The sequence below is a fragment of the Anomalospiza imberbis genome, chromosome 2 (genome assembly GCF_031753505.1).
Source record: "Anomalospiza imberbis isolate Cuckoo-Finch-1a 21T00152 chromosome 2, ASM3175350v1, whole genome shotgun sequence".
Classification (NCBI taxonomy): domain Eukaryota; kingdom Metazoa; phylum Chordata; class Aves; order Passeriformes; family Viduidae; genus Anomalospiza; species Anomalospiza imberbis.
In genome coordinates, this window is record NC_089682.1 from 51,212,575 (window position 1) to 51,240,291 (window position 27,717).

Consider the following 27,717-nt stretch of genomic DNA (forward strand, 5'->3'; position numbering starts at 1 on the left):
TGTGGAATTGAAGCAAATGGAACAATAATCCACCCTCATGCCACAGAATGGCTGAGGATAGAAGGGATCTCTGGAGGTCACCTGGTCCAACCCCCCTGCTCAAGCAGAACCATGTAGAGCAGGCTGCAATAATTACAGCTGGCTGTAATTACTTATTACAGAAAAGCCCCAAATACTAAAACTTTACAAAACCAATTATTCAGAAACAGGTTCACTTTTTGCATTCTTCTGTATCAAGATTATATCTATCTCACTTCATATGTGTTGTCTTTCCTTACTCACATTGCTCTGATTCTGCTTGCTTACCAAGCGTAATAGTGCTTTTAAAAGAAAATATTAAATAGAACTTAGCAAACAACCATTACTGAAAACATGTTCTAGAAAATCTGTCTTGGAGGAGCTGGTTTTCTGAAACTACATAGACTTTGCAAAACACTATTATGGATGCTCAAAGAACTGTGCAAACTTAATTACATGACATTTGGAGAAAGAACTTGTTAGTATTAAAGCTTCTGCCTGATAATATCACTTTGCTCTTTCACAATTTTCATTGCAGATGATGATCAACTGTTCGTTATAAATGTTATTTAAACCTGTGACTCCCATTAATCTTCCTGAACTACTTCTTTTGCATATCAAAGATTCTCAGACTAGTTACTTGTTTCTCTTATTTCTAACACAAGCCAAATATGCCTTTTGGCAACAGAAGAGTTATTTGTGAGATGATGACTGGGAGTGGCCTAAAACTACCAGAGCAAAACCAGAACAACAGTAGGTTGGAACCATTCTAATGTTAGAACTGCTCTCAAAGAAACCTCCAAAGAAACCTTTATGAAATGTGTGGTGGTCCAATTTTGCCTGTAGTTTTTCAACTAGATAAAAACTTTAAATAAAAATTGCATTATTTTTCTACACCAATCTGCATGTATATCAAGAGATGAATCAATTATTAATAGATTCAGTGTTAAAAAGCCAAGTCTGAAACACTGGAGAGGTGTGCACACATTAGCCAATTAAAGTCTAGCTCCAGCTATATTTCAGAAATTCAGATCATTACACTCACTAAAAATACTAGACATTTAAACTGAGATACATCAGCCAAACTAGGTCTTTTAAATTTTGCTTACTGTTGTGAGCAATAAAGGCACAATTGCCAGCTTACAAGTGTAGAAAAAGATCTTTACTTCAGAAATAACAAGTAAAGACAAAAGATCCCCTAAATCTGCTTATTTCAATTTCTTCCTTTGGGTGTTTGGTGGTTACCACAAATTACTTTTTATTTAATCTGCTCCTGTGTATTTGAAGAGGGTCAGTCCAAGGCATTACCATAACATACATGAACAACAATAATAGACAAGTATCATATTGCAACACAAATATGTAAGATACATTGTTTGATTTAATCCAATTTAATATTTTTGTCTAAATAAGGTAATGTAGGTAAAAGAAAAATTTTCTACTGTACCAGTATCATATTCTTCTTCATCTCCAATGCTGAATACTGGCTTCACACCACGGTAGGGTTTTCCTACTCTGTCACTGCTGCTGACATGTCTGTTGGCAATGAAAAGGGCAAGAGACGGCATGGGACAGAAGAAGAAAAGTAACTTTCAAACTGATGGTCTGAGTCCCACAGTAACAAATTAGCAAAATGTAAACGCAGCTGTGCAACAGAGAAGGACAAGAGACTCATGAAGCTGCCTGCAAGGAAGACGTGAGTGACCCATCGAGCAACTTGGTTACTGAATGCACATTCAGTCGCTTTGTGAGGCTGACTGTTGTAACAAAGAAAGTGGAAAGAAATGCTGTTTTATTTTAAAAAAGCCCCAACTTCTGCTCACCTTCTTAAATGGCAACATACGTTAGAGACCTGAAAACTGACAACATGCTGAGTTTCTAGCATGAAACTAAAGTATATCTGGACAGTCAGGGCGACATCACAAGGATGCCAAATTCAGATGAAGCAAAAAACAAAGGCTATTAACTAACATGTCTGACAGTTAATTTTTCTGATTAATTCCTCAAAAGATAACAAAATGCCTTAAGAACAACACAGTGGGGTTATTACAAACCATCAGGGTTATTACAAACCCTGACTTCCGGTTCATTACTTCCAGTTTGAGTCAAATCTTGAAATATTTGCTCAAACAATTCCTACTGCTACAATCCCAGCACCAGAATGATACTCATGTGATGTCAAAAATTACATTTAAATTGTTTCCACAGATCATATCAAATGACATAAACACACACACAACTGAGTTTTTATGTGTGACACTAAGATTGCAGATTGTGAGATATTTTAAAGCTCCAGCTCAGAATGCTGCGATTACATGGTCACAGCTAAATTAAAAGCTCTTGCCCTCAACTGTTGAGAATACCTGAAAAATATGAGAAAAACCTGAAAGTTCAGAAAGCAGCAATACAGGCAATTTCTGAAAAAAAAACCAAACAGTTCATAATTTTAGCCTTTAGAACTGGCAACACTTAGCAGTCTTAAAAAACTCCAAACAAAGCCAAAAAATTTGCCTGTCCCTTTCCTCTAGTTCAATAACCTCCTTCCCCATACTGTGTGTTTATGTTTCCTACCAACTCTAAGCCTTGGTTCCTGTTTTAAGTACGTTCACAAACTCCCCTTTAAATGCTACTGTAGAACCAAGCTGGACAGGGAAAAGGTTTAGTAACATGTAAATTAATGCTATTACTTAGGGATACCTGAAAGTAAAACTGAAAGTTAGAAAAGAAAACAACATTTTGTATGGGTAAAATTTACTAATCTAAACAAAATAAGGAAAAGTTAAAAAAACCCAAACAAACAGAAATGTGATCTACAATGGCACAAAAATAAACATACAACAACATGCTCATTAGTGTTTAAGACAATAAGCATCAATGACACTGACAATTCAAGAAGGCAGTGCTTCCATATGGAGGCTTTTGTAAATATGCTTTAGTAATACATAACCAACTGAGTAAGAAGCAGCACATTTAAATAATGTCAAATTGAATTATACAGAGAGGATCTAAGAACAGATCTCACTGGTGTTTATCAATTTTAGTTAGTCAGGACAAGAGAGTAAACGAGAGTAAAAAGCTACTTTAAAAAAGCCTGGTAACCTCTTAAACTAGAAATTAATTCCCTTTAACCTGTTTACACAGAAGTCCACCATTACATGGTTACAAATTGAATGCAATGTCCTTTGGTGGCAAACCTGCCAGATGAAACATCCTGGTGATAAACACAAAGTAGATCTAATTTAATTGATGCAGAGACATTGCCATTCTAGGTTTTTAAGAACTGTAATTTTAAGAAAATACTCTAGGGATATAAAGTGTGAGCTAATTTATTCTTGCATCTAGCCAATGAAAGAAGATGTGCAATTGGAGTGAAAGGAATACATAAAGTCACCAAAGTAAAATCTCAATATATCAAAACTTCTTGGTTACAAATACAGATTCATGCATCTCTGAATTTTCCAAGGGTCACCATATTTAATTCGGTATTTTAACACTTGCTTACCATATTCTATAAAAAGATCAACAAAATGTGGGGTACAATCCCCATGATCTTAAGTATTTCTAAATTAACAAAACATACTATGTGCTATTGGGCCATTCCCATTGTTCTTGTACAGAACATTACTACTGATTTTTCTCACATGAACAACACCTTTCTGTGATGCTTTTGGGTGAATCCCAGCTCAAATTATGTACAAACTACTTGAAAGAAAAATTAGTCAAAAATCCTTGAAAACCCACTTTTGAAATTTTCAGTAATCCATACAGCACAAATCTTTATGCATTTCAGTGTAAGTGGGTCAAAAGCTACAGAACTCCTAAAGTAAAACCAAAATTCCAAAATGATTAAGCATGAGCTGCTCTTCAATTATCAGAAGTAATTTTATAAAAACTCAATTCACAATTTTTATTTCTGAAATAATTATAAGGCACTGTGTGTGAGTCAAATGTGAAGGGCCTCCACATTTGCATGAAATGTAATAGTTACGTGAACAAGATGAGGTAGAATTGCAAAGCATATTTACTTATCATTTTTCTTTTCCCAGTAATGAGCATGTCTGTTTCTTTCAGCATGAATATGATTTTTCTATTACCAAGTGATAAGATGCATAAAAAATTGACACTTCCAGACAGAATTTCCATATGGGTTCCCTGGCACATCTAAGTTCTGATGATATTTTATGAAAAGTTTACTTTTCATAATTACAGTCTCTCTTGTTAAAACCTCAAGCCATAATTTGTTCAGTAATTGCTCCTGGTGTCTTCTACCAGTACAGGTTACTAACCAAACGTATATAGGAAATGGCAGGCTAAAAAAAAAAAAAAATCCATAAAAAGCAATAGTAAGGAAGAGAACAGAAATAACAAAGCAGAAACTAAGAGAAGAAAGCACTGCCAATACTTTTTTTTCTTCGTTTAGTCTCTTGACTAGTGCTTGTAAAAAGCAATAGTTTTATTAAATTTCAAAAAAATAAATTAATATCAAAATATGCAATCAATCTTGTCAGTGTAACCAATGCTTACAAACATTGTGATGCCATGCTAAATACAAGAAAGGTGGTTTTAGTCAGACTGCTTAATTATCAAGCTTACCGCTCCAGGCTTGCTCTGTCTGGCCAGGAAATATTGAAAGGTATTCTACAGTACATTGGGGCAGAGGACAGAACAAAAGAATTAAAAAAAAAGTAAAGGAAAAACCTAGATAAATAGCTGAAATTCCCTATACTGGCAATGGATCTTCTTCAAGGAGGATGCTTGTAAATAAAAACAAGGCTCCATGAAAGCTGGACACGGGGTAAAGAAGTATTTGCAAAAAAATCTACTAAAAGATGCATTTAGTATACTACCTATGGTGTTTGTGTAATCATTACTTGATTTCACAGAATGGCCTGGTTTGGAAGAGACTCTAAAGACCATCTTGCTCCACACCCTGCCCTGCATAGGGACACCTCACACCAAACCACATTGCTTAAAGCTCCTTCCAGCCTGGCCTTGAGCATTGCCAGGGATGGGGCAGCCACAGCTTCCCTGGCAACCTGTGACAGCACCTCATCACCCTCATGGTAAAGAATTTCTTCCTAATATCTAATCTAAATCTACCCTCTTTCAGTTTAAATCTTCACATTCATTCAGTTTAATTTTTTCACACAGCAAAAGCTACCAAGCACTATTTAAGAATTTTCTGCTTCTAATGGTGAAATAAAAGTATTAATAGTAATTTAGAAAAACATTCTCAAACACAAAAAGAAGGAATGATCTGAGGTGTAAGACTATTAAAAATTGCTCTTCATTTGGCATGCATTTTAAATCCTACTATCAAACAAATGCTAGGTCTCTGAGATTCCTGAATACCAGTGTCTTGCTATTCAACATACACCTTCAAAGGCTGGAATTTAAAGAACTACAACAAGTATTTCATTTAAAGCTGTTATTCTTGTATTTAGTTAAGATAATTATTTGGAATGATCACTTCCAAATTTGAAAGTGTTCCTCAGTCTACTTGCACATTCTCATTCCTTGCTGCACCTGAAGATACACAAACCAAAGGTCAATTCTGAGTTTAAAATGCAGCTTTACATAAGGACTTGAAAAAACTCAATATCTTTAAAAGTGGTAAACTCAATTTGGCAAGATGCAGCAGTGAAAAAAAAACAACACAACAAAACCAACCAAAAGAACCTATGCAGAATCCCACTGTCATTCATCTATTTCATTAGTCAGGATGGGGAGGAACTGAAATAAAAGTGAAATCATTTTTCACTTTCAGACTGAACACACAATTGACACATTATAAGAAGTGAAATTAAATGACACATTCTAGATAAACATTCAAGGCAGCAGGGACCCACATTAGCCTTCCAATACTAAGGAGCACAGTCGGCTCCCTGGGTCATGATAAAATTGTGAGGAGGGTAGGGGTAGAAAATTAAAAAACTGAATATGGAAGACAACCTTTTCCTAATTAGTCCAGTTTTCACACTTACAAAACAGCCACATGAAAGGAAGTCACTTCTCCCAGCTAAAGCACAGTGAGATATAAATGACGCACCTGTCCACTGGAGTAGATGTATTTTCAATAAAACTGATAACTTTCTCTTTCACATTCACAGATTTAGTCTTCAAAGCAACAGTCATTTTATTCACTAGGGATTTCACTCCTTTCCCATCACCTGAACCGTTAGGAGAATCACCCTGTAAAAGGAACTCCTCTCAGGATTAATCATATAGAAGTATTTCATCTCAATGAATGTATTAAAAGGGAAACAGACTACAAAACAGCAATTTACTTTTTGGTACTCAGTAGAACCTCAATTACACAACTGAGTATTTCTTTAGAGTTCTATCAAATAACAGCAATGATATATGACTGAGGACAATATCATCCCACAAAGCAAGCTTGACAAACAATATTACGGAGCACTCTGCTACGGACATCTAGACAAAGGAATTCTATTAGTTATACATGGCATCTAAATTAAAAGCTCAATTCTACACATAATATATCAGCTGTAGAAAAAATACAATTTTGAGCTTTGCCATGAAATTGTATGCCACTTTAGAGTAACTTATTCCCAGAGTGAGTAAGAGGCAGGGAAAGAGTTGTCTATTATATGTATTCTACTGGAGAATGACTACAGCAAGTTCTTACCTACAAACTCTTCCCCTCAAGAGGATAAAAACGTTTAGGTCACCTATGACTAGACTGTGATCATAGTTTGAAATTAAACACACAAGTGAAAACAGTCATGACTTGCAATAATGAATTTTATGCAATAGAATGAAGAATGTGTAGAAAAAACACATGACACCTAGGGTTCCCATCCCACTGTAACACTTAGACTAAAATTTCACTTACATCAACAGAGCTTATGCTATTTCTTGAGCCTGAGGTACTAGCAATCCAGTGGCCATATCCATTATCTGGTCCTTCCACATTGATATCTGCTAAGTGCTGTTGGAGGGCTGTTAAAGGGCCATTAAAAACATTCAGAATTACACTGGACTTAGTCTGTTGATAAAAATATTGTATATACCCAAGACTATAATCAGGAACAATTTTTTCCCCAAAATTCAATAAAATAGATAAATTCAGTGATCACTATAATAATCCCTGCCTTTTCTTTCACTAGTACAAATATATTAAGATAATCTAATTTTCGAATGCCTATTTATCTACCTAATATACTAATTATTTTAGTAAACATTTAGAATAAAGCAGTAATTAAAAATAAATCACTGCTTTGATTTTGAAGACAGCTCTTACAACACCAAACATATGGATTAATTGTATTGTTAATAACATCATATTGTAGCATAGATCTCTCCACTGTTGTAGAGCCTGATTATTTCCTGCAACATCAACTGAAGAATTATGAACTCCTGATTTAAGAAATCAAAACAGCAGTTAATAGTAATTATGAACTTGCATCTTCATATGAATCTGCAATCTACAGTGGTTAAAACATCAAGAATGCTAAGCTGGAAGAGGGAATTTCCCCAATTCCTGCATTAATTTTTCACCACTCAGAAATTTGGGTAAGACATAAGAGTTAACCACAAATGTGTAAGTGCACAATGTTTATTTACACAAAACAAAAACCTGACAAATGAGACCTACTTGCTATTAATTTAAATAGTTTTTAGCAAAAGCCTCAAAAATACCAACAGTGTTAAGATATCAAGATTTTTCAAGTCAAATTTCACTATTAATAAGCTTACCCATAAAGCCTCCTTTGGCAATGCTTACGTACTCCTTATTTTTCTGCAACAGAAAAGAAAATTCTGATCAGAGCAAAAACCTTTGGAATGAGTTTGGCAAGTATGGTAATGAAACAGGTTGGTTTGATTACTAAAAACTGTGAACTCAAATAATGTAAAAACCAGTTCAGATTTTAAGTAGAATATGTTTTGCCATTTACCACCAATGACATATGCAAACACCCTTTACTCCAGCTGTTAAATCAATGGCAATTTAATAGTACCTGTAAGAAATGTGCTAACACCATGTTCATGTACATATCTTCTTCTTCCCTGCCACTTCCCATGAAGCAGAGGTGTTCCCCACCAGCTATGGAGCCAGACTCAATAGATTGTTTTTGTGCTTCTAACAGGGATTTTACAGACTGTGCAAATTCTGATGGGTTCTGAAGCATCTGTGGAATGAACAAACAAAAAATACTGTTTGACAACAAGATATTGTAACACAGGTGGTGAAAGGAGACAAACTTTGAGAATGGTTACAATTCACTGAGCACAAGCAAGGAAACATCAGCACTGTGCAAGTCACACACAGAGAACCTGACAGAGACCTCATGTTACATAAAGAACACTGTGAATGGTCCTTTACTTCCTCACCCCACTTGCTCTCCCCAGGAAAGTATTTGTTAGTTTATTGCTGAAGGCATCAAGTAACAGTGGAATAAGACTTTGCAACTTTCATGTAGCAATTATTTCATAATACAGCAGTGAGACTGGTTTCCATATTTATGCATGTTTGGGTACAAAACATTCAAACTTTGGAGATTTGAAACCCTTTAAACCCTTTAGATGCCAGTAAAGTCTTCCTCTTGTTGCCTCCCCACTAAGCTTTTTCTTATTTACTTATCAAGATTTGAGAGAAGAAATTACAATTGAGAATATACAAGGAGGTATCTGTGATTCTTTTTACTCTCAAAAAGTTAAGGCTGGGATACATGAAGGGCTACTATGCATGCAAAAACAAGAGTTCCATAGGAAAGAGATGGAGAAACAAGGACTTTCTCAATACAGCTAAAATTTTAACCTGTGTTTGTGGGGAAGGTACTTATTAAACTCATAAGAGAATTTTGACCTGTAACTGGACTGAGGGGGGCAGGGAGGGGCCAGAAGGGATTCTCATCATTTTGTCTGTACAGCAGATCAAATGATGAAGGACAAAGTCAAAAGTACACAACTTAGCCATCAGTAAGCAAGGCTGAATTTTAACTGGTGTTTTCTTAGAGATAAAGGCTGCTGCTTTATTACACAGGTCCTAAATCTCACTTCTTCCTCTAACTATAAATGAGATGGATTCCAAAGTGCTTTCTTTCCCCATTGTCTCTCCTTATAATAATTTTTGCATGCTTTGCACATACAGCAATATAAAATGCACTGAAATTCCATTTATGACTTTTCATCACAAAAGTTTTTCCTTATAATATTTTCCTAGCATTGAAGTTTTAAAAACAAGGATGAATCTGGTGACATTCATCCACCATGGTCCATGAAGGATCAGTAATTCCAATATACATTTTAAATACATATGAACTGATCATATCTAATTTAAGACTTGTTTCCATGTACTCCCTTTTCATATACTTTCAGCTATTTGTACTACTTAATAATTTAAAATGCTTATTTCTACTACACTGACTATGACATTCAATAAGGACTAGCACCCACATAGGACAGAGAAAGTTTTCCTAAATGATTTTTGATCCTGGTTAAAAAATCACTCTATCAAAGAACCATTTTGGTTGGAAAAGACCCTTGTCATCGAGTCCAACCACAAACCTCACACTGCCAACTCTTCACTGCTAAGCCACATCCCCAAGTACCACTTCCACAAGTAATAAGTACCTCCAGGGATGGCGACTCAATCCCTTCCCTGGGCAGCCCATTCCAATGCTTGACAACCCTTTTGGGGAAGAAATGTTTCCTAATATCCAGCCTAAACTTCCCCTGATGCAACTTCGTCTTGTCCTTCCTGTGAGAAGAAACTGACACCCATCTTGCCATAAAACCTCATTCAGATAGTCACAGAAAGCACTAAGGTCGCCCTTTAGCCCCCTTTTTTCTGCTATGTAATTATATTAAATATTATATTTACATATCTGCATATAATACTGAATAATGCATCATTTTAATTAGAGAGGTAAATATATTAGATGCAGGATTGAACTTAACTAAGGTATACAAGTCTTTTATGATGTATACCCAAATAAATCATTCCATACAGCTTCCACAGTGTGCTTGAAGTAAAATAGTTGAGGGCTAATCTAGAAGTGATGAATACATTGCTGACATGGAAGTGATTTTGAGAGGAAAAAAGGACAGAGAATTCAATTAGGATTTCATCATCAAATAGAAAGTACAAAATCTTTATTGAAGTTATTAATTCATAGCATATCTCAGTACCAAAATTAATGCACTTTCATATTTTACAGCAAAAATTTTAAAGAAGCAACCAAACCCTTCTCAAGATATATGCCCTGTAAAAGCAGACTGTAGTAAGAATGGCTGAGGCAAAAAAAGAGACAAAGAAAAAAAGTGTTCTTTTTTAAAATTAATTACACCTTTCACAGGAAATTAGGATGCTAAAAAGAGATTTCTCCTCCAAGCAATGTATAGTCTTTAGTCTGTATGGGATTCCATTCCCAATCAAAGAACAGGAAGTCTGGAATCCCAAATTCTAATGTCATTAAGGACTAAACTTCTCAGTAAAATGACAGATGTACCACCTCCTTTAGAGAAGCTATGTTTTGAAACCTTATCACATAGGTAGACACTACAGTCCACAGACTGGAGCCTAAATTAAGGATACTTTATTTTTCAAGGCAGGCATTTCTCTCCCCTTCTATCTCAGTTAGGATTCAAATACCAGTAAAGAAACAAAAAGCATACAAACCAAATCTGAGTCTAAATGAAATGCAGTTGATAAATGGCCAGCATTGTATTGCTCTGCAGGACGACAATCCACTACAAAGAATCTCACTCCTTCCTGAAAGAGAAATTTTTAAGTTTTAAAATTGCATAATTATTGGCAGAATTCAATTACATTCTATTTCAATTACATTCTAATACTAAAGCTCAGAGGGGCTAAGAACTAATAAAAAAGCATCTTACTTCATTTGATTAATCTGAACTTTCTCTACCGCTACCAGACCACCAGTAGTATTCTAGTATCAGCTTTCCATTAATATATCAGCTTGTGCATGGGAAAGGATCATTCAAGTGCAATTACATAATTTCTACTGAGAGGAAACATAGTTGGTATGAGACAATCCAAGAATCCACTACTGATCAGCACAGCACATAAGGATGGATTTATACCCCACCAACTTGGACAGGACATACACAGATGCTTAACTTTATTTGGATGAGGAAAAAAACCAAACTATGCATGACAAAACTGGGGCCTGCAAACTACTACAAGAAGTCAGTAGTCAATAAGAAACACTGTAATCTAACTACATTATGATCCATACATAAGTCTTAAATATTTCTAGTGAAGTCCCTGCATCTATGTCTCCAATTAACTTTTACTGAAATAGGTTCAATCAATTTTCTTTTTTTCATTTAAACCTTTCATTGACAAGGCAGATATTACCTAACTGCGTTCTTCTCAAAGGTACTGAGTAGCGAGTTTTAAATTTTCCTCTACAGTAGCTACATTTGGAAAGGAATTCAAATTAGTGAGATACTACTTTCAGCTCACACTCCTCAAATTCAAATCAGCTTGCTTAAGCTCCCCTATGTTCCTTGCTACAGCACAAATGCATTGAAGACAGCAGATCATTTACAAGGGAGAAAACCTGAAGACAAAAATATTTTTCCTGAAATAGCAAATACTCATTTGTGCTGTTAGTATTCAAAACTGGTGGTTAGTGATTGATTTTTTTTTTCTATAAAACTGGGGGGAAGGTTAATTCAGTATACTGACTCCTTGCTGCTGATTTGCTTGCAGAATCTCGGATACAGAAACTGCTAGACAGAGAGCCTGGCTCAAGTCTGTGTCATCATCTTTGAGGCCCAGCAAGCTGCTGCCAAAAAGACTGTGGTTGTCCTAATAAGGCAAGGAAAAAAAAGATTAAGTGAAGCCATTGTCTTTATGTGTGAAAGTTTAAAATAAAACTATATCCATTGCAAACATCAAGTTCCACACATGCATATCCTGTACACATAGTAATGAAACTTCTGATCAACTGAAATACTTTCTGAAAATCATGGTAAGGTCTGCACTTCCATTACAAACACACTTGTCCACCACTTTATCCATGCCAACATAATGCAGTGCCTCTGGTATTTGTTTTTAGTTGTTTGTTTTGTTTTCCCCACAAGAAAACCTCCCATACCTGTCTACACACATCAGAGGTAGTACATGCAAGCCAAGGGCAATGGCTATCAAATACTTTTGTTTCATTCATTCATTAAGACACTATGAGTAAGGAAGAGCTACAAAAACAGTGCTGGTAATAATAGATTTATCTATAGTAAGACACTTTTTCCTCTTTGCTACTGCATATATAGCAAATACTGCTGTGCAGTGTACTACAGTGCAATTGTATCAATATGAAGTTTAGCTTCATCAGTTCTTACAAGAAACTCATTTGGAAAACAAGGTAATCAGTCATGAAGTGAGAATATTGCAAGGAAGCTTCTCTCATCTATCACTTAACCTTATCCTTCAAAGATCCTAACAGTAAATACCACCAAAGTAACAACATGAAAAAAAAAATTAAAAAAGAATGTTGCAATGAAATACTCAAAGTTACTGTCAGCAGGAGCTTAAACACTTGCCAAAAAGAAGAGAATTTCAAAATTACTGTTATTACCTTCCTGAAAGAAGCTGGAGTTTTGCTACAGTAATATTGTGCCAAAGAGAAGAGATCTTCTATATCCTCTAAATCAAGATTGGCTGGTGATGTTTCCAAGAATTCTGAGACAGACAAACAACACAAATGCAACACTAATTCAGACACAGAAATCAAGCAACACAGATCATAACAGAACTTATTTTTAAAAAGGTGTAACAATCTAGTGTATTGACTAAATATGAATATTGATCCACTCTCCAGACGAAAAAAGAAGATACAGGAAATACTCCATAGAAAGCTTAGGCTTTTTGCTAGGTGTTCGAACTTTCTATGCAATTTTTTTTTACCACATTCTTACTTGTGTATAGTTTTAGCTTTCAGTTCTAATTCTAAGTCAGCTACTTTTCTAAAGAGCTCTGACCACGAGAATCCTTTAAAATGAGTTCTTAATCAGTAGCACTGTTCTCTGTCCAGGATAACCCAAGGGTGTAGCTCTGCAGTATATGGCACAGACACAAAATTCCAAGCACTCTCACTTTGAACTACTGGAGATGATTAATTACCCTGTATTATGTATGTAAAAAAAAATACAAAGGAAAGAGTTATTTAAATTTTCCACTGAAATTTAATGCATTTTCTATAAAAACAGTTAACTAGGCTCAAATCAAGTGCGCATGAAGACAATCCAGAAAATGCAACAAGTGCAGAGGATTTAAAAAAGGATTTGACAGCTGCTGCTTTGGACTTAGAAAGACCAGTTTCTGCTGATTGTTTCCAGTATTTCAAACTGAAGTATAGAACTAGGTGTGGGAGCACTAAAAAAAAAAAAAAAAAAAAAAATCAGGAAAGAAGGTCAAGGATAGGGCAGCAAAAGAACAGTAAGAAAGAATTAGTGTGTGAAGGGACTCATTAAGAGAAAAATCACATGGAAATAAACAATCTAGCTCTTTAGCAACAAAAAACAATAATAAATGGGGATTACAGTATACAGTAAATATTTCACTAGCAGCTATGTAAGAGAAGTACTTACTTATCATTTCTTCTTTATCTGACTCTTGTGCTAAGATAACGTCTCTGAAAACAGTAAAGTCACAGGCATAGATTAAGTCAGTAAAACCAAAATGAAACAAACCTGGATTAAAACAGTGTCAGCAAAGAATGTCCCAAAGAATTAACTATACGCTTACTTTGCATTGACAAGGATGATCAACATTAAGAAATAAATAAAGAATGGATCTGCTTGTTGTAGATATCCATCCCATATTGCTTGAGTGACTTCAGCCGAACAGTAGTATGAGAAGAGGCTTCCAAGCTAAAAATTAGGAAAATAATGTGAGAAAAAGCAATTACCAGGAACAATCTTATCAGGAATACGTTTTTTACCAGAGATACAAGATATCTGAAAGAAAATAAACCCAATAAAATTATGATAAAACCTACATCTGCACAGTGTACTGAAGGATGGTTCTAACCTCTAAACTAATTTTTATGGAAACAGTGCACAACACTACAGATTATCTTTGATATGACTATAGTGAAGGCAAAGTTGGCTGTACACTGCCAGCCTTGCAAATTCAACCACAGATAACACAATCAAGCTGGAGTACTGTTTAGCTCACAGCCACTGCTAAATACCAATTATACCAACAAGACAATCATAAGAGAATATATTTACTCAAATAGCATAGCAATTAGGGCTTTGAAAGGATCCTTCAAACATAATTATTTCTATTTTCCACAGCAGAATTGGGCTAATTGAACATAGTTGCACATTAGTTTGACAACATCACTTACTTAGCATTACATTATGACGCTTTATGACTGAGTAATTAAACATTTGCAAGCATCAGAAATTTTTCATTACCATTTAAGAATCTCTTTGCCTGTTCCCATGCTCCCACTTGAAAATACATCCTCTCTGATATACAAAGTTCAAAGCAGATGAAAGGTAGGATCTTCTTACTATACATGCCAGATTTACAATCACACCTAACTCAAATGCATACCACCTGACTTCACTGGGGTCTTAATGAACTTGCTGATGCATACAAATTCCACATACATTCACAAATATACCAACACAGCTAGAGCTTTCAAAAGCTTGGTAGCTGTTTTAAAACACTATCATGGAATATTTCAACACTTCCTAGTACAGTTTTATAGCAAAAGATCTATTCAATTCTGATTCAAAAGCAACTGAAGACAAAACACCCATGAACAAGATGACAACGGTCTCTGAATGTTGCTTATATATTTCTAAGTATTAGTGATACACCTATACAGACAGATTTTTCACAGATGAAACAGAGAATTTTACTGTAATCTCATTATATAAAATGAAACTTAAGATTTTTTTCCTAAAATAGTACACCAGGAAGCATGGTGTTGAGGACTGGCAGTTACACCAGCTTACTTCACTACCATCTTTCAGAGAGAAGATTCTTTTTCTAATTGGGTTCCAAAACTCAAATAAACAACTTCAAAGAATTTTGTATGTACTAAGGAAAATTCTATTAAAAAAATGAAAATTGCGTGACAAAAAAGGACCTGATTTCTCTTTTGAAGGCTCATGAGACTGGCAAGAGGTAGATTTCGAGAATGTGACAATTTTTCCCAGACACATATTTATACTAAAATTGGCATCAGCCTTAAAAAAGAACAAACAAAAAAAAACCCCAAAGACAGACCTCACAGTTTAATAATTCATTCATTTTTACTTCTTTAACTGAAAATTCACAATGTTGAAGAAAATTTTACATACTCATTGAGTATGAAAGAAGAACCCAGCAAAGTTCATGGGTCAAACCCTTCTCTATTAAATTACGGACTTTGCCTGTGCAAGCACAGTATCATGGTTTTGTATTACATATACTACAAGACTTGATACAAAAATTTTGTTGTAGTCCTGCTACACAAAATTTATAAAAAAATATTGAGGTAAGAATCTTTGTAACTACCCATAATTTGAGGCAGTTTTGAAGAGGAAATGACTAATACTTCAAAAGTTGTAAAATATATGTGCTTAAATTCTAAGAGACATACATATATGCCTTAGCAGGAAGGTTTCTAAAACAATTCATACTTCAGCTTTAGAAGACCTGTTAGACTGATGTTTACCCAAGCCTACAACATACAGCTGCCCACAATCAAAACTAACATCAGGGCTTCTTGCTATATGAGTATGTCAGCTGCTCTCATTCTTCCTTACTCCAAGAAGTTCCTAGTATCAGTGGCTCAATAAGGACTCACCCAGTACAATAAAAGTGTGACATTACCAAGACCTCATACCTCATGCTAAACACTAAAGACAAAAAGCCCACACTATATTAAAGAATAGAATTTATTTTAATATATGCAGTTCTAATTGCATGTACTACTCTTCCATAAACTGGCAACATGCTTAAATTTCAACAGAAATTTATTTTTCATTATGTTTTCCTACTTTCACTTTATTACCCAGTTGAGTGCATATGAATCCGGAGTCATCTTCTTGGTATCAAGAAAGGAGCAGAGTTCAGGCTCATGGTACTGAAGCAACAGTCTAAATAGATGAAAGGGTCTTCCTTTCATAAAACAGTCCCTAAAAAGTATCAACAAAAACAATAAACTCCCCTGTAATATTGCAGCTTTAAGACTTACAGTAGCAATTCTTTAGTATCTGTGATCATGTAATTTTCTGTACATTGCTCTTTTAATTCACAGGGACTGATCATGAAGAGTCAAAAAACCAACCAACCAAATCAAACCAACAAAAAACCCACAGCACTGAAACCCCCACTAAATTATCAAGCCAGCAGAATGAAATACTGCTTGACATATTATATAATACAGAAGTATTTAAAGCAGATTTAAATCTCAAAAAAAGTCTAGCATGGTATCAATGGAGCAGAGACTTGCTGATCTACTGTAAATTGCCTTTCTATGTCTTTCATTCTCCAACTGAAGAGAAAAAAAATCAGGAAACAGTCTACATCTCATTGAAACATCATGTAGATTCCTACAGAGAAGCTCAAATAACAGATACTCTGCAAGCCTTCTACAGCTGAAAGCACCAGGGTTATGTGGCCATACTGCCACTATCCCCAAACAGCTCACAGAGCCCAAGAGTGTTTCAGAGCAGAAAGGGACACGAGCTGAGTCAAGTTACAGGACAGATAAATGCTTGCTTCCTGCCACTACAGCAAACACGAATTTTTCATATTTTGGGCACATGTCCATCAGCCAGGCTGGAATCTCCTCTCCAGGCAAACAGACTAAAATATTTAATTACAGACTATCCAGCCTTGCTGAAGCATCATGGTGCTCCAACATACATAAAAACTTACTTTAGTGAGAGCACCTACATAACAGCATGAAAAGCTCAAATTTAGTATTTGTCATTACAAATATCTAGCAACTTTAAAAAAAATTCATTTCAGTCCCAACTCAACAGAACATACTGCCAAAGAGATTTTGAGACTTAATTAGTGCTTATGAATTACTGTTTCTGAAGGGATAGAAGTATTTTAGATATCAAAAATGCTAGGAAAGGGAACAAAAACCACTTTCACATAACCTATGTGAATTAGTTCATAAAAAATGTTTTTGATATTGCATGAAAGGATAGCTCTTTAAAAGGCATATTGAATCTAGATCAGTCACAGCAGTCAGCTAACTCTTTGTATCTTAAACCAACTCAATCATCTCCTGGATTTCAAATCAACAGGTACTAAAATTTATGATCATATGAAAGAATCTGACAACATGGCTAGGAAAAGTGCTACTCTAGCCAAAACCAACATGCATCTTTCAGAGAATACTTCTACTGCCAATAAAAATAGTACCTATGGAAAAGAAAGTTTTACCTTGGAATGAATTTATTCATGATAGCATAGAAGCAGTTGTACAAATCACTGCGGGGCAAATGAAGGTGCACCAGAGGTTTGAGCAGATGTATCCAGCCGAGGCAAGAACTGTATTTAACATTGCGTGATTTACAATAAAAAGTAATAACAAACTCAATATCCAAAGTTAATACTGACTTCTCTTCTTCTGGCAGTGACAGCTGGTCTGAAAGAGGCACAGTAATATAAACTGTGTTAAAGGCTTTTCAAAGAAATTGGATGAGATTATTTCATAGCACAATTGCACCAATAGGGACTGATTGAGGAAAAAGCCCAAGAAAACCAGACAAACAAAAAGCTGGCTATTTGGATTAAATTCTTACAGAAAGGCATTAAAAAAGGTATCAGAATACAAGTGATTTTATAAAACCAGTAGGATAAGACATTTAAATAACATTTAAATAACATAACAACAGGATGAAAGAAGTTTGTGGGTTCCAGGATCTATACAAAAGAAAGAGGTAGATTCTTTCAATGCACAGAGTGCTCCTCTTCTACTCCTATTTGATGTGCTCAGCAGACAACTTAGGCTCAACTCTACAACAAATTCATTTGAATTTTAATACAGATCAACCCACAGTGCATACCTTCAATTCCTCAAAAGCTGACTGACATGTAAATTTATCCAAATCAGAAGTTTGAGGCCAGCTAGGCCTACAGACTTAAATTTTAGCATTACCTTATAAATCACATTTTTTTATGTCCAGGATGGGGGAAAGAGCTGTACACACTACAGTAACATAGTGGTATTAAATTTCTAGGACACATCTATCCCTCTCAGTAATAAGACCATGAGTCTCATTACTGTTAGTAAGTTTTTTGATTACACAAATACTTTCCTATCAAGAATATTGACAAGTCAGTCAATATCTGGCATTCCTTTTCTCTACCTCTCAGAAAAATGAAATAGTACATAAAACTCACATGCCAACTGAGGATATAGTTAAAATTTGCAGACTAATTGCTAAAACATTGAAATAGAGATATTTAATTCAATGAAAAATTGAAGTCTCCATATAACCTTCTTTCTGAAGTAACTTCACATTTGTTCCCTTTATCAGTTTAAATCCTTACATATCACAAAATATTTACCAAAAGAGTACTCTCAGACACTGAAGTGCTTAGTTTTGTATGTTATGGATATAATCAGGACATTTTGCATCTTCCTGAAGAGAGACTATGATTAAATAAGAGAGTGGAAATTCTATCCCCATCTCTTTCCTTTACAGGACAGAGAGAAGGCAAATAACTTCTATTAGATTTTAGGGCTAGAAAGTGTAGAACTGCATTTCAGAAATGGTAGGTATGTAGACATGCACCAACTCCATCCTCTGCCCTAAATTTCAATTGCACAAGAATAAATAAAGTGATAAGTAATAAAACAGAAGATTCCCTTATTGAAGTAATGAGATGTATCCTGATTTATGAGTCAGCATTGATTCCATCAAGTCATCACTGAAAACAATGCTGTTTCATCACGTCAGGGGTTTGACCAGTCTTGTGATGAGCTGCCAAGCAGATCCTGTGGCAGCTCTTTGCAAACATACCAGATTATTATTTCCTTTGTCCTGGCAGCTCCTTGCTTGCTCAAACACAGCCTTTCATTTTTGCTGAAAATGCTATTTAAAATAATCTTTCTTTAAAATAGTTTTTAAAGTCTGAAATGTTTAATATATTTCTTCTCTCAAATGCTATATGCATTTTTGTGCTACAACAGGTTTTCAGATTAAGAACCAGACCTTCCACAATTAAAAACTTGAAGGAAACTAAATAAAGAATGTCTCCTTTAAAAGATGGAGCTTGGAAAACAATTACCATTTTTTCATCTCACAAAGCTTTCTGACTATGCAAACTATCACTTACAAGCTAATACTTTGAACTCCCATGATGTCACCCTCCCAGAATCCGTGTACAGGTAAGATACTATTGCTTTCTTACAGTTTCTTACTGATTTTTATCTGCTCTTTCATCTTCCTTCTCAAAGCTTCCTCCAAAATGTAAACATCGTTCAGATCATTTAACTGAAATAAAGTCTTAAGACAACTGAGAATACTGAAAATCAGAAGTTTTCAAACTGAGGATCTAAATGTAACAGAACTTACCAATTAGCTCTTGGCAATCCTTATGAATTATACTCTGCTCAGGTAGGTCTAAGGAGCCATCCCAGGATGCTAGGCTGTCCCCCTTTCCTACAACATTAAGTGCAATCTGAAAAAAAAAAAAAAGCCTTCTAAATATTTTAGTGTCTTTTGCAGTCGTTCAATTACTGAACTCAGTAATTAAAAAAAAAAAAAGAACTATTCTTAAACTGAATCAACATAGATGCATATTAAAATTCCAGTACTACATCTCTTATGTAGAGATCCCTGGCAATTAAATCTTTTACCTCAAATGAAACACAACTTCAGGTATTTCCTGCTTCTTGATTTAAGCTCATATTTACCTTCCAGACTTTGGCCCTTAGATCAGCAGGCAACTGCCTTCCTTGAATGACGTTTCTCACAGTTTCAAGATCACAACCTCCTTCTTCTAGAGCATCTGCAAGATCTTTTATCCTAAAATAATGAAATGTAATAAAAAAAAAATCAATTCTACTATTTTTCAGTGTTTATGTAGACTGAAGGCTACTGTCAAGCAAATCCCACACATATGCAAAGGTATAATACAACTTGGAAATTACTAAAAATAAATACTCGCAAAATGTTATTTATTTCTCTACTTTAAAGTTGCTCATTCAACTTGTAATTCCATTCAACTTACATACAAGAAAAAAGAAGTTTGCTTTTTTGTTTTCATTAAGTGACAAGGCTGCAATATGTATCATAAAAATGCTAATTCAGTTGCAGTTTACAACTTTCAATTTCAGCAAGTTTTCATACACACACACAAAGCCAATACTACACCTAAATTAGATGGAGTTATTTTAAATAAAATATTAGATGCCCTAGAAAACAGAACACTTATTTCAAAGGTTTAGAACAGTCAGCTTTTAACCTCACCTTCCCTGAAATGGGAAAAGACCTTTTAGTCAAACTCAAATTTATTTAACTATACCCTTGTAGTGAGGACATATGCACAAATCTGAATTAACATACACAAAAATGTTAATAATATAGAGAGTAGCAAAATACAAATTGACAAGACAAACACTAATGACAATAAAAGTTCACAAGCATTATAGATAAGAAGGAATTCAGCATTCAGGAATGATTACTTTACAATCTCTCTGATAGCTTCTGCAGACTGGTTCAATGTTTCCATGCTGTCAGTAATGGGAGAACCACATCTGATGATTTCAGGATTTCAATATCATGTAGCAGAGCAGTGGCAAAACAGGTTCACTGGAAAAATAGCAATGGCAGTGATACATAGGTCCTGTAGGCAAAACTTCTCCCTTGCTATATCCTCTTAATTCTTCTCTACTTGCTCTGACATCTACCATAAAAAAGGCTTTGCTTCAGATACCTGGAGAGTTAAACACACATTCAAGGGGTTTCTAGCAAGAGAAAACAAAGAACAGGATTGTTTCTCCAGGACAGATATTCATGTGGGAAGATGGCATTCCTGGTGAATGACACATCTATTTATACACATGGAGTAACAGATGTTAAAGTGTTACCAGCATAATTGTCAATTACTCCATGACTACTATGTAGTCAATTCAAATAGCCACAGGAAAAAAAAAAAAAAAGTCAGCTGTTGAACTCTTGTCTACTTTAACTTCCATATATCCGCAACTAACTCCTTGATATAAAAGTTCATAAGTTTGGTCTCCTGAAAACTTCAAACACACATTTCTGATTTTCTAAATAGTATCCTTTAGGACAAAAATATTAAAATCTCAGACGTGGAAGAAGGTATGCAAATATTTAGCTAGCTTTACTCAAGACTTCTCAAAGTATTTACAGGTCTGAAGAGTAAGTATTTTCCTTGCATTGTATCAGCCAGTTTCTTAGTTACTACATTTTGGTCTGCATTTTAAATCATATTTCAAATATACACTAGGGCACAACACGATTTTTTTCAAGTAATTTTGCAAATCTGGATGAAAGAAAGCATAGATTACAAAGAGAATGACTTGCCTTATTCTCTCACACTTTAAGTATTATAAAAAAAAAAAAAAAAAAAAAAAAAGTCTGTTTTGTATGGGGCTACAGGTTGCACACGTTGCTAATCCCTTTCCTGACACAGAAACAGAGGGGAAGCAGAATATGGATGCACACTTGCACTTCAATCACCTATCCTGTTGCCCAGTTGTGTACATAATGTTCAATGTCTGAAAAGTTAAATGAATTTATTAGTTAGCCTTGAATAAAAATAATTTGCAGGAAATTTACACAAAGAGTCCTCCTAGCTCTCAGCAGAACTGCATGAACTCTAGGATGATCTAGCTTCAACAGAATCAACATCAAGCATCAGCTGGAGAGAATGAGGTGCTCTTAGACACATTGCATGTTTCTGTGAACACTGTGTATGAAAAACAGGCTAGAGAACAACAGCCAGGTCTTGAACTAAAACTAGTTGCTACAATTATATCCAAGTATTAAACAGGTATGTTGAAATGAATACAACAGTTGTGTGTACATGTTCCATTTCAAGTAGAAAGGTCTTAAATTGTAATACTTTAACTTTGTTTCTATGTCACCCAAAGAAACTATTTTGAGAATAAAAATGTAATTTTTACTTGAAACAACACTTTAAACTATATCTGCACTAATTACAGAATCACCTGGCAAAGAAAGTTTCACAAATCCCCAAGTAAAAATTCTACCCGTTACTAGTATCCAGCATTCAAGAAGCTGTGCATGTAACACCAACTTCAACGTGTTATCTGCAAATGTGTGCTTCTGCTGCTTGACAATGTATTACCATTTGCAAAAACTTCCAAGTGCTGTCACCCCCACCTTCTACACTGTAAAGATGAGAGGCAAATGCAAGTTTTACTACTTCACCGCACAAAGCAAGGCACTGACATGCCCATCTGTCACATGGAGAGATGTGATGCATTACCAACAAGGAGTTAAGTGAAATAACAGCAGGGGGGAAAAATGGTTTGCTCTGCTGTGATTCAATTAGGTGGTCATTTCCTCTATCACCTGCAAGATTGCTCACAGGTTGTAAGGACTTCTCAAAGATAAGTAAATTATTTTCTAAAAAACTTTCTATTCAGGCTAACTTGCAAAGTATAAAACATAAAAGTGTTTTCAACACTTTAACACATGTCCACTTGCTGTATTTTACCTTATTTCTGTCAGTTGCTCTATAAATATTCCACTGAACTGCTAGCAATCTGGATCCTTGTCTTTCATGAGTGAAGAGCAGCTAGGAAGTCTTCTGTTCACATGGACAATTATTACACTTATTTTGAACAGAAAGCAGCACTTCTTCCTAAAGTTCCTCCAGACCTGAACACCTGTACTTTCTGCTCTGCCATGGCTTCACTGCCTGACTCTAGGTGCTACTCAAAATTTTGGTTAGATGCGTGGAATTCCAGCCTACACCCTAGCCATGGCATGAAAGGTAAATTCCCACATGATATACTGTTCAAAATGTCAAAATAAAAAATGCTCCTATTAGTGCATCTGCAGTAAATTTCCATACTTACAGAAGGATCTCTTACATTCATGGCAGTCTGGTGACATATTATAATCAATAATTAGCTGTCTTCACAGACATTAAACAGGACCTTTTTTAACTTAAGATGTGTAAGCTGGTGGCAAGAAAAACTGATCAACTGTTGGGAATTCAGCTTCAGATACTTGTTAATAATCACTCATAAATACCAGAGAAGGGATTAAAAGTGTGGGAATGTGAACAGCAGGAAAAAGATAATAGTAAGTGCTCAATAAACTACATAAAGTGTTAAGAATATTACAATCAATTTTTTACATACTTTTACAGAAGGTATTACTATGGTTCCTACTTTTAATTCAGGATTTTCCTGACTCCAAGGAAAAAGCCTCAATAAGAGCTATATTGAATTGAAATTAATGAGTGTTTGTTCCCTACTGAAAACAAACAAACAAAAAAATCAATCCCTCATATTTGCTTCAAAATATCCATTGTATCCAGCACACCACTGAACCATCATTTATTCTCCTATAGAATTTTGGAGCAAAACAATTCCCTAACATTTTTCCTTCAATTTCATGCTCAACTGGAAAGGACTTTTCTGTTCATGGACTTTCAGAATACTATGGCTCCAAGTATTAATTAGCCAGATTGTGAGAATGGGAAAGATATATGCAAACTACATTTGTCACCCTGTTGTCTTAGGCAGTTGCAGTACATTTTGGGACCCATAAAATGAATTATTCCAATGCAAAGTTAAATGTACAGGAACAATTCCATCTGTGGTTACAGTTATATTTAGTTACTTCAGGTCATGATTTCCCAAGTACAGATCTTAAAAATTACTAATTGATCAAGTTTCCTGAAGCTTCAGTATTAAACAAACATCAGCAAAAAGGTTTTAGAAATTAATTGATAACCATTAATCTGTTTGAAAATCTGAAAAAGAAAAATAAGGTCCAAACCATCGATTCCTTGGATAAATGAGGCGAGAAAAATCGATGACTTCCAATTACAAACATTTTAACTAATAACAAGCCATCTTATCTGTGTCTATACAATCTACTGACTAGATGTATTGCATTGACAGAAATTATGTTTAAAATGATCAAACAAGCAGAAAAGAAAAATATTTTACAGTAGTTTGAAAGCAGCCTGCCTCCTTTGTGTTTCGCAGCATTCTTAGCTTTGGACAGATATGTCTTCCAGAACAAAACAGTGCCAGCAATTTCTCAAATTAGCTTTTGAGTATGTGCCAAATAGCTCAAAAGAAACATTTAGCAAACAAGGTCTACCTGATTCTGCTCATTTTTAAATCAAAAGTGTTGATAACAACTTCTTATATTTACTGAAGAAAAAAAAAACTACACTCTCATTTTTCTCTATACATACATTTGGGGTGGTGGTGATGCTGGGTTTTCTTTTTAGTTTTTATTGTGCAGTGGCAAAGTTCCCTGTTTTTTGTTGAGCAAAACACCAAGAGGTCAGTACAGATGTTGAGAGGTTTAATTCATAATTAGTTTGTGACACTTTCCCCCCATCCAAATCACTTATACTAGCACCACATGACAACTTAACACAAAGAAAACAAACAGGAATTTTATGTTAGTGAGCACATTTGGATTCTGCACACTCAAGGTGCTGCCACAGCCTCTGAGCACAAAACTCCATCTGCCTTTTAATCCTCCCAAGGAAGTGAAGAGATGTTGTATTGTGTTTTTATATCTTTGTAAAAGGAGAGGACATGGGATCAGCACTGCCAGTTTTGCTCCCAATAGAGCTCAGGCATGTATATGTATCATTATATGTTTAGGTATTTTTAAAATTTGAAATCTTATATACTTCAAAAAGTGATAGTGTAGTAATTTACATCAAAAAGCTCTTTCAACAACAACTGTTCACAGCATTGAAATAGGAATACAAGACAACGCTTTAAATCCATAAATGAAAAAGCCAATAATCCACTGAAACTGGTATTTAGACAAAAACCAAAAAAGGAAAACAAACCCAAAAGCCACATGAAGTTTCTAAGCAAGCAACAAGGAATGGAATTTTGTCATTCACAGCATACACCTGTAGTAACAGGATGCACTGTCACATATTAATATAGCATTTAAGCAAAAAACTGTTTAATTGTTCCCATAAAGACTTAAATCTGTTTTAACAAATGTCTTCAAGTTTGCATTTTCTAGTACCATCAGCATATAAAATTGACTATAGTTTGAAGCTGCCAACCAGAATATCAACAATGCAGGCTGTGCCTTGAAATCTATCTGGAAACACACTCATCCTCATCCTTAACAGAACTTCTAGAGAAGTTGACTGTGATCTGGGAGACAGCAATATTATTCCAATATTAGTAATGGAAGTCATCTGAAGTATTTTTTTTTCAGAGGTATTTGAGGTATGGTTCTTATTCAATGTCCAGGGTTATATTTCAAAGTGTCAAGAGTGCACTGTCAGGGAGTCCATCCCTCGCTTTGTAATTAAATGGCCCAACAGTCAGGTCTTCATTTAGAAATAATGCTTATGCAACACTGCGCTTATAGAAAGAGCTTCATAAATTTTGAGGCTGTAACTAAAAGAAAAAACACGAGAATAAAAAATTACACCAACTAACTTTCTTTTTCAACTTAATGATACTAAGTTGTTTTAACCAAGAGCTGTATTTGTAGAACCAAATTAGGCAAATAAGAATTTTCACCTACACCTGTGTGTTCTGGCTTCTTTACAGTGAGATAACTAAGCACAAAGAAGGCTAGGCTCAGTCTGCAGGAAACTTTGGATCTACCACATCAAATAGAGCCTAAAAGCAAAAACAGCTTGGAAATGATTAGAACTCAGATTGGAAATGATCATAAAAATCAGGTCAGTAAAGTAATTGCTTGAAAAGTATATACGTGGAAAGGACAAAGAGCAATGGTGTGGCACAGATCCACAGAAAGAAGTCACATGCAATGCAGAAACGCAAAGACAAAAACAAAGTGAAGACGCAAATGGAGATGTTGGGTGCAGTAAGAATAGCTTCAGTGTTTAAACACAATGTTTATTTAAGCCTCGGCAATCTTGAGTGAATACGCATGCAACAAATACTAAAATCACATTACTGTTACCATCAAAATGATCCTATACACGCTCCAGAAATAGTCTCTATTCTTGTCCTAGGGGTTCAATGTAAAATCCATTATAAGTGAAAGCTGTGCTAAAGGAAGGTGGCGAGCAAAATCATTCAGAAAACGACGCAGGACCCACTGCTGTCACCTGTTCCTGCGAGCAGGAATGCAACGAAAGGGGAAGCTGAACTGAACAAAGCAACTCCACTCCAGGCAGACTCATGGAGCAGCTCCTACCGCATATTAAAGCTGTCATTTTAAACTGGAGCAACCGCCTGGCTCCAGGCTGGGCTCGGCCCTCGTTTTGTATCTCCTCCATGTTCTGACGGGCCCCTTCCTCTCTAGGGACCCGGAGCCGCCGAGGGCCGGTGGCGTTTGCGGGGGGCTCCTGGCGGGCTCCCAGCGCGACCCCGCACACGCCCCGAGCGCTGCGGATCCCGGGGGAGAGCGGCGGCGAGCGGGGCAGTCCGAGCTCTCTCCGCTCGTCTCTGCTGCGGAGGGGAGGGAGGCGAGCGGGAGGGAGGACGCCCACAGCCCCATAACTCACCAGCTGCCCGGCGGCGGCACCTCTTCTCCTTCCGCCATAGCTGTTGACGTGCCCGCTCGCCCGGCCGTAAAGTGCGCTCAGGAGGTGTTTCCTCCCCGCGGCCCTCCTCCCGGAGCCCGTCCCCTTCCCGGCTCCTGTCCCCGCCTTCCCGCGCCGCTGGGCTGAGGGCGCGGGCCGCAAAGCGCGGAAGCCTGGCAGGGGCGGCCGCTGAGGGAGCGGTCGCGCAAGCGCCCCTGGCACTAGCGGCGGGGAGCTGCTCTGCCGGAGATCGGAATGTTTTCGGTTTTCATAAAGCCGCACTGCTCCGCCAGATGTGGGTTTGATTACTAAGTGACTTCCCCCACAGTGTTTAATGTGCCAGGTTGGACGTACTCCGCGAGTACGGAAATTCACAAGTTTCACGCAGTTTCCAAGGGCTGAAAATCACTTGGTGACGTCCATTAGCAGCCCTGGGCAGAACAACACTAATGCTCTCTGTCATGCATGTTCCTTACCCATCTGCATCATCAAGGGGGGAAAAAATAGGATACTTCAATGGAAGTTGAGAAAAATCATTGGAGCGGGTTATACACGGAATGACAGTGCCGCCTTACGAGAAATTTCAGTCCTTACACTGGTCTGTTTCACTTCCACGGCTTGACTCGGGATGTGCTCCAGCAGGTAACGCCCAGGCTGAGAGCGGGACGGCTCCTGCGGGAAGGGATACGGGATAGGCACGCTTGCCCTGCAGGCTGCGCAGCCAGAGGGCCGGGAACACCCATTCCAAGGTAACGCGCACCCTCTGCAGGCACCTGTCTGTTCCTCAGAAAAGACTGCGCGGACTAACAAGAAAGTAGGTATTTTACAGTATGAAACCGGGTTGAGGCAACTAAGCGAATGTTGTGAAGAACGGGATAATAGTTTTAATTACTTTCCTCTTTCTCTCGCTTCTGTTTTTTCCACTAAAAACAAAATTAAAAAATTAAAAAGAGAGAAAAAATCCCCAGCATGCATTTAAAGGCCTTCTACTGTTTCAGAAGATCATTGTGTAA

At 36.2% G+C, this 27,717-nt stretch overlaps 2 protein-coding genes across 7 annotated transcripts in view; one reads left to right on the forward strand and one right to left on the reverse strand.

The window, feature by feature from the left end:
• The window catches only part of TBC1D23 (TBC1 domain family member 23), a 31,887-nt gene extending 5,055 nt beyond the window's left edge, over nt 1-26,832 (reverse strand). For 2 of the 5 annotated variants that reach the window (XR_010996201.1, XM_068180964.1), the window contains exons 1-16: nt 20,670-20,796; nt 19,899-20,010; nt 19,558-19,663; nt 17,417-17,621; nt 16,029-16,152; nt 13,760-13,884; nt 13,603-13,646; nt 12,591-12,694; nt 11,699-11,821; nt 10,664-10,756; nt 8,001-8,171; nt 7,738-7,780; nt 6,875-6,981; nt 6,068-6,210; nt 4,612-4,656; nt 1,466-1,554 (exon numbers count right to left, since the gene is read on the reverse strand). Coding sequence is in view for 4 of the 5 variants with exons in the window: in XM_068180964.1 (XP_068037065.1) it covers nt 1,466-1,554; nt 4,612-4,656; nt 6,068-6,210; nt 6,875-6,981; nt 7,738-7,780; nt 8,001-8,171; nt 10,664-10,756; nt 11,699-11,821; nt 12,591-12,694; nt 13,603-13,646; nt 13,760-13,884; nt 16,029-16,152; nt 17,417-17,621; nt 19,558-19,663; nt 19,899-20,010; nt 20,670-20,716 (1,681 nt within the window). In the remaining variant the exon portion in view is untranslated. Of the gene's footprint in view, nt 1-1,465; nt 1,555-4,611; nt 4,657-6,067; nt 6,211-6,874; nt 6,982-7,737; nt 7,781-8,000; nt 8,172-10,663; nt 10,757-11,698; nt 11,822-12,590; nt 12,695-13,602; nt 13,647-13,759; nt 13,885-16,028; nt 16,153-17,416; nt 17,622-19,557; nt 19,664-19,898; nt 20,011-20,669; nt 20,797-26,686 lie in introns of those variants that run through there. The other 3 variants (XM_068180965.1, XM_068180967.1, XM_068180966.1) reach the window with 3 other exon arrangements.
• Nucleotides 18,612-27,717, forward strand: part of CMSS1 (cms1 ribosomal small subunit homolog) — a 231,314-nt gene continuing 222,208 nt past the window's right edge. The window contains exons 1-2 of one of the 2 annotated variants that reach the window (XM_068180974.1): nt 18,612-18,754; nt 19,173-19,370. In XM_068180974.1, coding sequence (XP_068037075.1) covers nt 19,340-19,370 — 31 coding nt within the window. In that variant the 5' untranslated portion in view covers nt 18,612-18,754; nt 19,173-19,339. Of the gene's footprint in view, nt 18,755-19,172; nt 19,371-26,957; nt 27,347-27,717 lie in introns of those variants that run through there. The other variant, XM_068180972.1, reaches the window with a different exon arrangement.